The 13,833-nt window shown below is 46.5% G+C and overlaps 1 protein-coding gene across 4 annotated transcripts in view; it reads right to left on the reverse strand.

Annotated features, from left to right (window-relative positions):
• The window catches only part of RMND1 (required for meiotic nuclear division 1 homolog), a 45,000-nt gene that overhangs the window by 25,223 nt on the left and 5,944 nt on the right, over window positions 1–13,833 (reverse strand). For 2 of the 4 annotated variants that reach the window (XM_029943972.1, XM_029943971.1), the window contains exons 2-4: window positions 13,315–13,832; window positions 4,691–4,799; window positions 2,628–2,703 (exon numbers count right to left, since the gene is read on the reverse strand). In XM_029943972.1, coding sequence (XP_029799832.1) covers window positions 2,628–2,703; window positions 4,691–4,799; window positions 13,315–13,818 — 689 coding nt within the window. In that variant the 5' untranslated portion in view covers window positions 13,819–13,832. Of the gene's footprint in view, window positions 1–2,627; window positions 2,704–4,690; window positions 4,800–10,118; window positions 10,136–13,314; window position 13,833 lie in introns of those variants that run through there. The other 2 variants (XM_029943974.1, XM_029943973.1) reach the window with 2 other exon arrangements.

Raw genomic sequence — 13,833 nt, forward strand, 5'->3', positions numbered from 1 at the left:
AGAGAGAGAGGAGAGAGGAGAGGAGAGAGGAGAGAGGGGAGGGGAGGGGAGGGGAGGGGAGGGGAGGGGAGGGGAGAGGAGAGGAGAGGAGAGGAGAGGAGAGGAGAGGAGAGGAGAGGAGAGAGGAGAGAGGAGAGAGGAGAGAGGAGAGAAGAGAGAGGAGGAGAGGAGAGGAGAGAGAGGGAATCCCAGGCCGGCTCTCTGATGTCATCGCAGGGCCCGATGCGGGGCTTGTTCCCACGAACCGTGAAACCGTGAGCCTGAAATCACTCAACCGACGGAGCCACCCAGGCCCTCCTTATCCTTCAAATACCCCTGAAGCGAGGTGCGCAGCACACATGTGGTCTGGACCGAGCGTCTGGGACACAAGGAGGAGCCTGGTCCGGCTCCTATCCTCGCGGGACCCCCATTTCGAGCAGACTGACAGACGGGCCTCCAAGCGCGGTCCCACGCGGTGAGCGTATCTCGCAGGGTACACGCGGGCGCACGCGGGAGGACACGGTCCCCACGGCCAAGTGAGCAACCGAGAGGCGGCACCACAGCCGAGGGGACACCCTGGGCTCAGGGAGGCGGCGCCAGGCGGCTCCCTGGCCGCAGCGCGGCCGTGGATGTGGGCACGTCCTGGGAGACCGGGGCGGAGAGGCAGGGAGGCCCCAATCTTGCGCCGTAACAGGGGTCTGGTAGAGCGCCAATGAATTTTAAGCAGGAGAGTGTAGTGATGAGAATGATCCTGCCTGTAGATGGCGGCGGGTGAGACGGCAGGCAGGGGACCGGGCGGCAGGCTGCGGCCTCCAGCCGCTGGACGGTATAGGAGGCAGGTGCGTGTGTGACCTAGAGCCACGGCAGAGCGCTAGCCGTTCAGAGCGTCCCTTCCGGGAGACGAGAGGAGCTGGGACAGCGGCCCCCTCCGCCTGGAGCCGCGCTTGAGATGCTGGAAATGTACAAGGTGCACTGAGTGTCAAAGACTTAGTGTGACGAGTGTCAAAATCTCATTCGTTACTGACTGATGACATGCTGAAATGACAGCAATGCTGGGTTAGATAAAATACATGATTAAAATTAATTTCCCACAATATATATTGTGACTGGTGTTCAAAAGTAAAATTTTTTTTTAACGTTTAAACATGTGGCCACTAGACAATGTATCATCACATTGGGGGCCTTGCAGTGTAGCTCTAGGGGATGGGGCCCATCTAGAGGCCCTCAGGCATCCAAATTCCTCACCTGAGTCAAAGGGGCTGCTATTCTGCTGGGACCAAATGTGGAACTCTTGATTATCTCCTAAGTTACCTAAACAAGGAGGGTAAGGTGGGGCCTCGGGGCTGGCTCAGTCAGTAGAATGCAAAACTTGTGATCCTGGGGTTAAGTTCAAGCCAAATGTTGGCTGCACAGATTACTTAAAAAAATAAAATCTTAAAAAGAAAAAAAAAGGGAAGGTAAGACACTGACAGGAACCAAGCTGCAGCTCCCAGTTATCATCAACTATAAAGACTGATGTCACAGACATTTCATCAAAGTTTGGGTTCTTGCAGATGCCCCACGTGGTTCTGTCCTGACACAGACCAGCCCCATGACTGTGGGGAGTTCCCAGACTCTCTCTCACCCTCAGTGTCCTCGGCTGCAAAATGGGAATAACAGACCTTCCTCAAGAGCTGGGAGGGTAATATAAAATTATTTTCGGTGGTTTCTATGATCATAACTATTCTCATTCAGCTACTCTGGAGAATTTGGTATTAAGGCAACCTTTAGGGGCGCCCGGGTGGCTCAGTCGGTTAAGCCTCCGACTTTGGCTCAGGTCAGATCTCACATTCGTGGGTTCGAGCCCCGTGTCAGGCTCTGTGCTGACAGCTAGCTCAGAGCCTGGAGCCTGCTTCTGGTTCTGTGTCTCCTTCTCTCTCTGCCCCTCCCCCTCTCATGCTCTGTCTCTCTCAGGATCAAAAATAAATAAAACATTAAAAAAAAAAGCAACCTTTAAATAAAAGGAATAAGTATATGTGAGTCAGGGTCCCAGGCTAAACTCTCTGGAGAGGTAAGGTGGTCTAAAAGTTTAACCAAAGAGCTACCGAAGAAGGAAAAAAGAAGAAAAAACCAGCAGGGTAGTAGCATGAGTCTGATAAGGGGCACTGAAGATGAATGGAAGGCAAGGGACTTTGCATATTCTCAGTAAACAAAAATCCACGGGCACCTGAGTGGCGCAGTCGGTTAAGCGTCCAACTTTGGCTCAGGTCATGATCTCACGGTTTGTGGGTTCAAGCCCCGAGCTGGGCTCTGTGCTGACAGCTCAGAGCCTGGAGCCTGTCTTCAGATTCTGTGTCTCCCCCTCTCTCTGACCCTCCCCTGCTCAAGCTCTCTCTCTCTCTCAAAAATAAAAATAAAACATTAAAAAAAAATCCAGAGTTACAGATAAAGCCAAGCCCTGGAAAAATTATTTGTTGTAGAAGAGGCTTCACCAGAAAATTCTTTAAGCTGACAAAGCCCCGTGGATCAAATAACAATTAAGGGAGAAATTTAAATCACAGGTAAATTGTGAACACATTTACTATTAAGGCAGGAGGACACCTGCAAGTTTCAAGACCACATCATCTGACCACAAGCCCGTCTCCCAGTAGGGCGGCCTCTGGCCTTACCTGAAGAAGAATATTGTGCCAGGATCACCTTCTTTCGCAGAATGTTCCACACCCATCACCAAAATATTAGCCGCATCTGTGGTTTAAAATAAATGAACGAAAAGCTTTCACAATAAAGTGACCCAAGGTTTACGAGTCACCTAGAAACTAAAAGTACGTGTGATCATTCCTTCACATACTGTTAAGTGTTCTATAACGTTCTGCCTGTCATTTTTACATTTCTGACAGTATTTAATATAGGAAAAGGTAAAGACCGTAAAAAACTACTTTTTATAAAACATTCAGACACCTGTGCCACTACTATTAGTACTATTTAAAACTACTCACTGACAACCATTTTCACTCTGTAATCATTAGTCCAGTTAACGATTAGTAAAGTCTTAGTTAAAAAATTTTTTTTTTAATGTTTTTTATTTATTTTTGAGAGACAGAGAGAGACAGTGTGAGCAGGGGAGGGTCAGAGGGAGGGGGAGACACAGAACCTGGAGCAGGCTCCAGGCTCTGAGCTAGCTGTCAGTGCAGAGCCTGGCGCGGGGCTTGAACCCACGAACTGAGAGATCATGACCTGAGCGGAAGCCGGCTGCTTAACTGACTGAGCCACCCAGGCGCCCCTGTCTTAGTTTTAATACAACTAAGATTCAAGAATTACATTTTTTTACAAAATTCTCTTCCTTTAAACACGATGTTATTAATTTTAATATTCTCAAACTGTTCATTTTGATGAGTTTAAGTTATATAAAATGTGACACAACAGAAAACAGAGACACAAAGATAATGACCACATCGAAGTGAGGGCTCAGCGTTAATCATGAGAACTAGCACCACAGCCACCTATGACTCAATACTTTAACCTTTCCAATATTATTAAATATACGTTAATATACAGGTTCAATACTTTATACATTAGTAGAGTTCATATTTAAAGTACATATTCTATAACACAAATGATAAATATATCTTAATGTGTCAATTAATAAGTGTACTATTAGCAGTATGCAAAAAGTTATATACAGTATCTTCACCTAAAATCCGGACCCACGAAGCGTCAGAGCTCCTGGAGGTTGGGGAATGGGCTGTTCAGATAAAGACCAAACCCTCGACCACCTTTTTTGGGGGAGCTCTACGTCCCCAAGCACTAGGTCCTCCAGAAGGCAAAGTTCACCTACAGAGCCAAGAGCAACACAAATGAAATGGAAGGACCCAGGGCACGGACGGGTACAGAAGGCCCCCAGGGCATAATGCGCAGGTCACCACAGGTCACCCTGCTGACGGCCTTTGGGATCAGCCGAGGACACACCGGGACAATTATTTATCTTCGGGGCCCTGGACACAGCTCCGTTTTCCTCAGTCAATTATGTTTGTTTCTGCCATCAAATAGCACAAAGAGTCTGTTCCGGTCACCAAGGCTGAAGGGGCACAGTGACATTTCTAGGGCTTCTTATGGGGTCAGTGACTCTTTGAAGACTTTTCTATGTAGCAGGGAGGTTTTCAATCTATTTTTGCTTCTTTGTGGCAAAGTTATGGACTTCCATCAGAGTGTTCCAAGTTACTTATATTTTAACATCAAACAGGCTATTTTTTTTCAAGAATCCTTCCTGTTACTATCCTAAAATCCTATTAATTTTGATTCTCTTTTTAAAGATTCTTTGTATTCCTCTTTTAGCTAATTTTTTCAGTTTTAAAGTATTATATTATGCTGGTAAATTTTTCCTTAAAGGCTCTCCCCAACATTTCTATCACTGGCTAGCTCTTCTGTAAGAATAAAACAACTTTTGAATGCGACAGAAATGATGTGACATGGCCTTTGATTATCCCAAGTCACAATGATCCTATAAGTAACCCTTAAAAAATCATACTGATTTTAATCTGAGGACTAAGTTCTCTATAAATACATTTTAGTGTCTTATCTTTGTCTTTAGTATAAAGAGACTCAACATCATTTTTGTGACAGGATCCTTTAAATAGAAAATGGAATGTAAACAAATGAATATTTACGATGCATCACAGGAAAACTATTTTCTGATACATTTTAATGTATTTGGCCCAGGTTCAAGAAGATGTACCTCTCGGCAGGCTCGTTACTTCAACATATCCGTGGGCGGCCAGATCCTGAGAGAGAGTCCCAAGATGATACTCGTCTGCAGTTGCAAATGCTGTGCAGTGCATCAGGTCCTGTTTTGGCGAGAAGGGCATGACATGGGTTACCGAGAGGTTCCAGTGTCTGTCACGACTATCGCCCTCCGGGCCTCCAGTTTGCAACGCGAGCACTTGAGAGGTTCTGTCAAACGTCTAAAGGCTCATACAAGGGCGATGGGAAGGGTGAGGAGGAGGAGGCTGCAGGAGATGGACTTTCAGCCCAATCTGCAACGACGCTCTGCTGCCGGCCACCAAAAGGAAGGACCGGCTCTGCAGAAAACAGAGCCGCCCCCTCCCTCGGCAGTGCTGCAAACAGGGACTGAACCACAGGCACGGAGGGGATGAAGGCACCAGACGGGCTGGGGGGGGCGGGGAGGGGGTCTTACCAGTCGCTCCAAACCTAAGTTGCTGTGACTTTTTCACAGCAATGTTGTTATTTAAGGTCATTTGATGATTTGCCGCTAGCCTTTATACAACTTTTTTTTTAAGTTTTTATTTATTTGAGAGAGAGAGCAAGAGTGAGAGCGCACAAGCAGGGGAGGGGCAGAGGAGAAGGCGAGAAAGAGAATCCCAAGCAGGCTCTGCACTGTCAGCTTGGAGCCTGACGCAGGGCTTGAACTTAGGGACTGTGAGATCATGACCTGAGCTGAACCCAAGAGTCGGCCACTTAACTGACCAAGCCACCCAGGTGCTCCCAGAGATTACTTTAAATCTATAAACGACGCACAGAACTTTCTACTCTGGTTCATATTAAACAAAAACTTCTGTGTATCTGAGAATATGTCCAGGTTTTGTGAGTGCATGGACTCTCATCCGTGTGTGCGCGTACACCTGTGTGGCGTGTCTCTGCTGTACACACACAGGGAGCACACACACAGGGACAGGGGCACACACAGGTGCACACACAGGGAGCACACACAGGGGCGCGCACACACAGAAGCACACACATGGGCACACACACACAGGGAGAACACACACAGGGAGCACACATACAGGGGCACACGCACAGGAGCACACACACAGGGGCACACACACAGGGTCACACACACAGGGGTGTGCACACACAGGGAGCACACACACAGGGGCACACACACACAGAAGCACACACACAGGGGAGCACACACACAGGGGCACACACACAGGGAGCACACACACGGGCACACACAGAAGTACACACACAGGGGCACACACACACAGGGGCACACACACACAGAGGCATATACAGAGGGAGCACACACACAGGGGCACACACAGAGGCACACACACAGGGGCACACACAGAAGCACACACACAGGGGCACACACACAGGGACAGGAACACACCCACACAGGAGCACACTCACAGGGGCACACCCACAGGGACAGGTGCACACACAGGGAGAACACACACAGGGAGCACACACATAGGAGCACACACACGGGCACACACACAGGGAGCAGTATGGCACAGCACAGCACTTCTGTCAAACCCTAAGGCACAACCCATCAGTGAATCCTGCTACCAATCTGGCTGGCTCAAACCAGCTTAAAAAATATTAAACACAATAAAATAGAAAATATTACAGTGCCTCATTTCTAAGGGGCACTGTAACACCTTATTTTCTAACTTTATGAAGTTTTTCTGTCATTTATACCTAAGTATGTATTATGTAAAATATATTTCTCACTAGGGGACAAAGTCAAAAAAGTTCAAAAGCTATTGATACAGGTGTTAAAGAGTTCAGCACAGAATCTGAATATTAAATCAGATGACAAAATGCCTACTCAGAGGACTGCTGTCAAGTTCCAACGAGTTCATGAAAGTCAGGTGCTCAGAACCATGGCTAGCACAAATGGTCATGCCCGGTTAGTTTACAGTTATTATTACCGCATGTGCGGGTGTGTGTTAGACCATCAAAATGTATGGAGGTGAAAAAGTTTATCAAGTTATTTACATATCAATTTTTACGCATTCACAGTTTTATATTTCCAATCAGAACATGAGTGATTCTACGGTTATTTGGTACATATGGTGTTTTGGCCCACCACTGGGTAAGAGGTTTAGGAGTCACTGAATCAAAATTCACTCCTACAAGTTACTCATGTCACCGTTAAACTCTTTCCATTTCTGTTATGTTCCTAACATCCAAAATTCCAGAAAAGTGGCATATTAATTCCTTTCTTTCTCCCACTTCTGTTACCTAACTCCTGGCCCGAACTCAAGAAATAGCCTGAGCTTGCTTTACGTCTTCTTCAGTCTGTTATGCCAATCTTCCTTTTTAAAAAATTTTTAATGTTTTTCTTTATTTTTGAGAGAGAGCAGGACAGAAGTGAGAGCAGGGGATGGACGGAGAGAGAGGGAGACACAGAATCCGAAGCAGGCTCTGAGCTCTGTGCCACCCGGGGCCCGAACTCACAAACCGTGAGATTGTGACCTGAGCTGAAGTCAGACGCTTAATAGACTGAGCCACCCAGGCACCCCTCTAGTGCGTGACTTAAAAAGCAGCAGAGGAATAAACAGAGGCTCTGAGGAAACACACTAATTGAAAAACCTAAAATCAAATATCCCCTCATCAACAAAACGATTTTATCTCAATTAGAAAAAAACTCACAGACGAGGAGAAAACTGTTGTTGAAAGTGAGGATAAATGGGTGGAGTTCACCCTCCCTTGACAGGCAGGCCTCTGAGAAGCGAGTCCTGGAGTGGCCCGGAAGGTGAGCACATGCTGGTGTACAAATCACAGGGATGTACGCCGCCGGAGTGTGGCTGCTGCGATGCAGGAGTCAGTTATGCGCTCACGGTTTACAAGTGCGAGCACTATCTGTCCTTGTAAGGCTCCGTGGAGTTAGAGCCGACGGGAAGCAGGCACAGCAGAGATGGGCTTGGCCGAGACCCAACCCATTTACTGAAACTTGCTAATAAGCAAGATCACGGTATATTAGGCTGGATGTCAGAATGACTTCTGTGACTACTGCACAGTAGTCTGTGACACGCTTAGTCTGGGCCGGAGGGAGACGAGCAGGAGGCACAAAAAAGATGAGAGATGAGGAGACCAGGGGGGCCTCAGTCCAAGAACTATTCCAGGAGAGGATCTTCCCATTGCACCTGACAATGTCTCTAGGACCAGAACTCTAAACTGGCAGCTCGGAGAACTAGCCAAATCAAAAGTTGACCCGTATAGTGGGGTTTTTTGTTTGTTTTTTTAAATGCGTATTCAGTTTTGAGAGAAGGCGTGAGCCGGGGGCGGGTGCAGGGGCACAGAGGATCTGAGGGGGCCCTGCGCTGGCAGTGGTGAGCCTGATGCGGGGCTCTAACTCACAAATTGTGAGATCGTGACCTGAGCTGAAGTCGGATGCTGAACTGAGTCACCCAGGCACCCTGACCAGATGATGCTTTTAAGATTGGAATTCATCATCAACAACAACAACAAATTCAGATTTCCACCAAGACTTGATCACGTGGAGGATCTGGTAATAATCAACTAAAGCGAGGGGGGAGAGGTCCTAGTTCTCCAGCCCACGCAGCCCCCCCCCCCCCCCCCCCCCCCCCCCCCCCCCCCCCCCCCCCCCCCCCCCCCCCCCCCCCCCCCCCCCCCCCCCCCCCCCCCCCCCCCCCCCCCCCCCCCCCCCCGCCATGTCCCTGCCTGCTTCACCATTGCTCCTTGCTGACCAGACCCGTCCAGGGGCACCCTCGAAGAGGGTACAACGCAGAGCATTTGGTCACTACCTCCTTGAGAAAATACATTCTGAGTTCCAAAAAATTATAAATAAATTTTGAAACACAATCTACATTTACTTAGCCATTCCAAGGATTTCTGCAGACTTTTTGAAGACTGTCACCTTTCCTTCTCTCTCTGTCTCCTGTGTAGACTGGCTCCAAGGTCTGGCCAGCATCACAGACCTTACACGGCCTGCCACACCACTTTCTGTGTCCTCGAGCGTCCTGGGACTCAGTCTCTTCGCAAGTTATGGCTTCTTCCACTAATAAATGATTTGCAAAGCTTTTCAGTTTGATTTGTTAGGGCCATCCTTTTTCTAGGTTTGTGTCCTTTGCTTTAAATTTCAAGATTGCACTGAAATCCATTTGGCAAAGGGAAAGAGGCCCATGAAGTGTGTTGTGGTCCCATTGATTCCCTACTAATTATATTGTTATATTGTGAGAAACATATGTTTTCATACGTCTTCTCCTGGATTTTTATAATAAATCATACATAGAGAAAGCGCAAAATTTCAGATTTTAGGACAAGGGTCAACAACTCGTTCTTAAGTAGATGTGCCAAACCAACCTCAAAGAGTTACTGGATTTGACACCTAAATTTAGGCCTTTCCATTTTAAAATGTTAAAAAAAAAAAAAAAGCAAAAACCTAAAACGGAAAGCCAAGAAAGCCACCGTGTTTCCGTATGTTTCATTCTGCTGGCCACAGAAAACATGTCCCAGCAGATGGAGCTAGACATCTGTACACATACAATCCTGTTTCAGCACATCACAGGCTCTGATGGATCGCTGTTCTTAAAAAAGAAAGTTGATTTTTAGTCACATTCTAGTACTGAAGAAAATTAATACGTTAGTGTAATGTGGCCTCTAAATTACAAAAAGAAAAATGCATGTTTTTCCTCGTGTATAGACTGTCGATGAAAGTTATAAGACACAGGTAACATTCTACATTCCCAGGACAATGCTTTAGCTTTGACTCCGCCCATGGCGAGAAAGCCTTCTGAACACACAGTGCACGGATGCATTCAGACACATGTACCAGTCAGTCAGTGACACAAAAGTGCACAAAACAATATTTTTCTCTAAAAATAATGCATGAGTGAGTAATGCATTCTGATGCTTTCTACTATAGTTCACTAAAAACCAAAAAAACAAAAACCAACCGACAATTAACAACAACCCACTGGTTAACTCTGCAGTGCAAGGGCGAGCCTGTCGCCACCTGCTCAGGGCCGTGCTGTCACCCTCCAGCAGGCTCTTCCTGAGACGGGCCACACCAACAAGGAACACTGCCGCCACCAGGATAAACCATGAGCCAACGGCGTGTGGGCTGGATGTCTGAGCACGTGACGATCTCGGCAAATGACACCAGGGAAAGGTCTGATTCCAGCACACGGGGTCGGGATCCAGCTCCCGCAGCCAATCCTGGGAGCACGCCGTGTGGCAGGGCAGAGAGGGTGAGGCAGGAGCACGCGTGGGGAAGGAGACAAGCACACCCGCTCTCTGGTGCAAAGCAGAGTCCTTCCTGTCCCTGGGCAGAGGGGGAGGAAGGGCTAGCCCCCCGCGGGGGGTTCACCAGTCCCAGGATGCCCACGTGCAAGTGGGGTGGCCCTCCATCTGGGGCAGATTAAAGCCACTCTTCGGCCCTGGGGATGGAGTACCTGGTCACACTGCCAGACTGCGTTCGCCCATGAAGAGTCAGATCATCAGAACTAATGTTCCATGGGGAGCCCGGCCGGCTGACTCGGAAGAGCACACACCTCAGCCTCGGGACCGTGAGGCGGAGTCCCACATTGGGTGCAGAGATTAATTACTAAAGAAAAAATACATAAACATAAATGCTGTTCGAAACCTAGGATTTTCTATTATTTCCCTGTGCTTTTCCAGAGACAACATACTGTTTCTGCGTCCGCAAAACTCCAACTGGGGTCACATCTATGATGTTGCCTAATATCTCATATAGAAGAACCCGGCAAATATGTGGCTCCTTAAATTCGTGACAGAAAACCACACTTTATCATAAGACATTTTTATGTTTTTTTTTTCCCATTAAAGAACAAAAAAAAAAAATGTACAACACAGGAGGAATCCCTTGTTTCTTTAATCATTGGGTTTCTCAGAACTGAACGTTCATCTAGATTATGCATACCAGGTAATTTCTCTGTTCATGTCATTTGTTTGCTCCATCTCAAATGCAATGCTTTCATTATCTCATTTAAAGCTATATTAAATTTTGAAAATCTACTTCAAACCCTTTCCTGGAAGCAGAAAAAAATATCTCTTAAAAAAACCAAAAAAACACCCCCCCCACCCCAATTCAAGAAAATTGCCTCCAAGACTAAGGACAATCCAAAGAAATAATGTCTCTTTGATAGTTTACAAGCAGTAACTTTAAAAAAAAAAAAAAAGTGACATCTCTGACCGTGTCAGCCCCTTCATTAAGACACTGATTACTGGGGGGAGGGGCGCACCTGGGTGCCTCAGTCAGTTACGTGTTCGACTCATCTCACAGTCCGTGGGTTCGAGCCCTACGCCGGCCTCTGTGCTGACAGCTCAGACAACTCTTTACTTCGGCTCAGGCCATGATCCCAGAGTTGTGGGATCAAGCCCCGTGTTAGGCACTGCTGAGCACGGAGGCTGCAAGCAGTCCTCTCCCTCCGCCCCTCTCTCCTGCTCAGCGCGCAGTCTCTCCTTCTCAAATTAAAAAGAAAAGAAACGATTATTCTCTGTGCTGCTAGTTGTAACAAAAGAAAAAAGGGAGATGCCCCTCTTTCTTGGATCTGCCACGAAGTCAGGTTTTTACACTTCAAGTCATCTGTCACTTAAATACTGAATTTCCCAAACAATCAGTACAATTAAATTAGAAGCTATAGGGAGCCGGAGTGGCTCAGTTGGTTAAGCACTGATTCTTGTTTTCAGCTCATGATCTCACAGTTTGTACGTTCAAGCCCCACGTTGGGCTCCACACTGGTCTGCTTGGGATTCTCTCTCCCTGCCTCTTCTCTGCTCGCTTGCTCTCTCTCTCTCTCTCTCTCAAAAAAAAAAAAAAAAAAAAAAAAAGCCCACAAATTAAACATGCTCAGGGTTTCCTCAGAATCAAGATTTTAAGACTGACATTCTAACCTGTTTTCTGAAAGATTCAGAGGGCTGACTGTTTTAAATATTCTCAATTCTCTTTTTTAATGTGGATGCTTTGCCTCTCTTCTCTCCTTTCTAATAAATATTTATTACATATAAGACACAGTTCTAGGTTTCATACAAGATATAAAAGTTAGCAAAGGGCTTGATCTTCACGTTAAATAGTTTTTATCATTTAGAAGAGAAATACAGGGGCGCCTGGGTGGCTCATCGGCTAAGCCTCCGACTTCGGCTCAGGTCAGATCTCACATTCGTGGATTCGAGCCCCGCGTCAGGCTCTGTGCTGACTGCTAGCTCAGAGCCTGGAGCCTACTTCCGGTTCTGTCTCTCCTTCTCTCTCTGCCCCTCCCCCTCTCATGTTCTGTCTCTCTCTGGATCAAAAATAAATAAAAACATTAAAAAAAAAAGAAAAGAAAAAAAAAGAAGAGAAATACAGTTGTGTCTGAGAAATTCCCATAAACCTCTTAACAGTGAATAAAAACACCCCCTTCCACCCTTAAAGGCTAAAGAAAAACCCTCTCACTGTTTTCTGACCACACCTTGCCATGTCATTTCACTACCCCATTCCATATAGTTACCACAGGCTAATGAATGCTCACCTGTCTGCACAGCTACTAAAAATGTTAAAAAAATTTTTTTTTAATGTTTATTTTTGAGAAAGAGAGAGAGAGAGAGACAGAGACAGAGAGCACCGAGCACAACGGGGGAGGGGCAGACAGAGGATCTGAAGCCGGCTCTGTGCTGACAGCAGCGAGTTTGATGTGGGGCTTGAACTCACTGAGATCATATCCTGAGCTGAAGTTGGGCGCTCAACCAACTAAGCCACTCAGCTACCCATTTTTGTTTTTAATTTGATGAAGAATTTCTATAGTTTGAACTTTTTAAATAGATGTTTTTTACAATATCATTCCAACACTGGACTTAATACTAGTCTTTAAAAAATAAATTTTTGGGGCGCCTGAATGGCTCAGTCGGTTGAGCGTCTGACTTTGGCTCAGGTCATGATCTCAGGGTTCGTGGGTTCGAGCCCTGCATTGGGCTCTGTGCTGACAGCTCTGAGCCTGGAGCCTGCTTCAGATTCTGTGTCTCCCTCTCTCTCTGACCTTCCCCTGCTCGCACTGTCTCTGTCTCTCAAAAATAAATAAAAAACATTAAAAAAATAAATAAATGTCCAAGGAAGGCTCCAGGCTCTAAGCTGTCAGCAGAGCCTGATGTGGGGCTTGAACTCCCGAACGGTGAGATCATGACCTGAGCCAAAGCCAGACACTTAACTGACTGAGCCACCCACACACCCCAATATGAGTCTTTTTTCTCAAAGATTCCTTAAGCCAATAAATAATCTTTTCATAAACCATATTTTTATATTTAATTGCTATTTTTTGCCTTTATATGTATTATTATTATTACTATCATTAATGAAGTAGGCTTCACACCCAGCATGGAGGTCAACACAGGGCTTGAACTCATGACCTTGAGATCAAGACCTGAGCTGAACTCAGCAGTCAGATGCTTATCCAACTGAGCCCCCCAGATGTCCCCCTTTATACATATTCTTAATTTCCTAAATTTGAGATGCTGATTCCCTTTGGACACGACAGGTTTTGCTATCAGGCTTCAAAGGTCTTGCGGCCATCTCTCTCACATCCACAGGAAGTGACGGACACTAGGTGACAGTGCAAGTGAGGACTATAACACAGAAGGCCACCGCCACTCCCTTACCTCATTCACAGACAGAACTGGAAGGTTCGTCCTGGATGGCTGCCTGGTCCTCGATGCTTTTAGTGGTCTCTTGATTTGTGGAAAATCTTGTTTAGGAACAACCGTTTCCGTTGATATAGATGAGTAATGCTGCTCTAATATCTTTATAAACCACTTAGAACCTAATCGACTTGGTTTGTGAGTCACTTTCCTGTGAGTACTAAAAGATTTCCTGGTCGGAAGGTGCGCTTTTTCATCTTGGCAACGTGCAGCGCTTACTGGACACAGTATGTTTGTATTTGGGATTTCGGGACTTGTTTCCAGGACCTGGGACTTCTTCGAACCACCTGCTGCTGTCTCAGGAAAGCACAAAGCCAAGTTTCGACCTCTCGTCATGGTGCTGCATGTCGCAGTCTCAAATTCCTTAAGTGCTTTTAACGTTCGATGACCAAGTCTTGGGCACTGAAACACTTTTGATAAAACACAGTAAGATCCGGCCAGGGCTCTGAAAAGTCTGGCTGACATTACCACATCCCAAGC

Source organism: Suricata suricatta, chromosome 7 (assembly GCF_006229205.1).
Source record: "Suricata suricatta isolate VVHF042 chromosome 7, meerkat_22Aug2017_6uvM2_HiC, whole genome shotgun sequence".
Lineage (NCBI taxonomy): Eukaryota > Metazoa > Chordata > Mammalia > Carnivora > Herpestidae > Suricata > Suricata suricatta.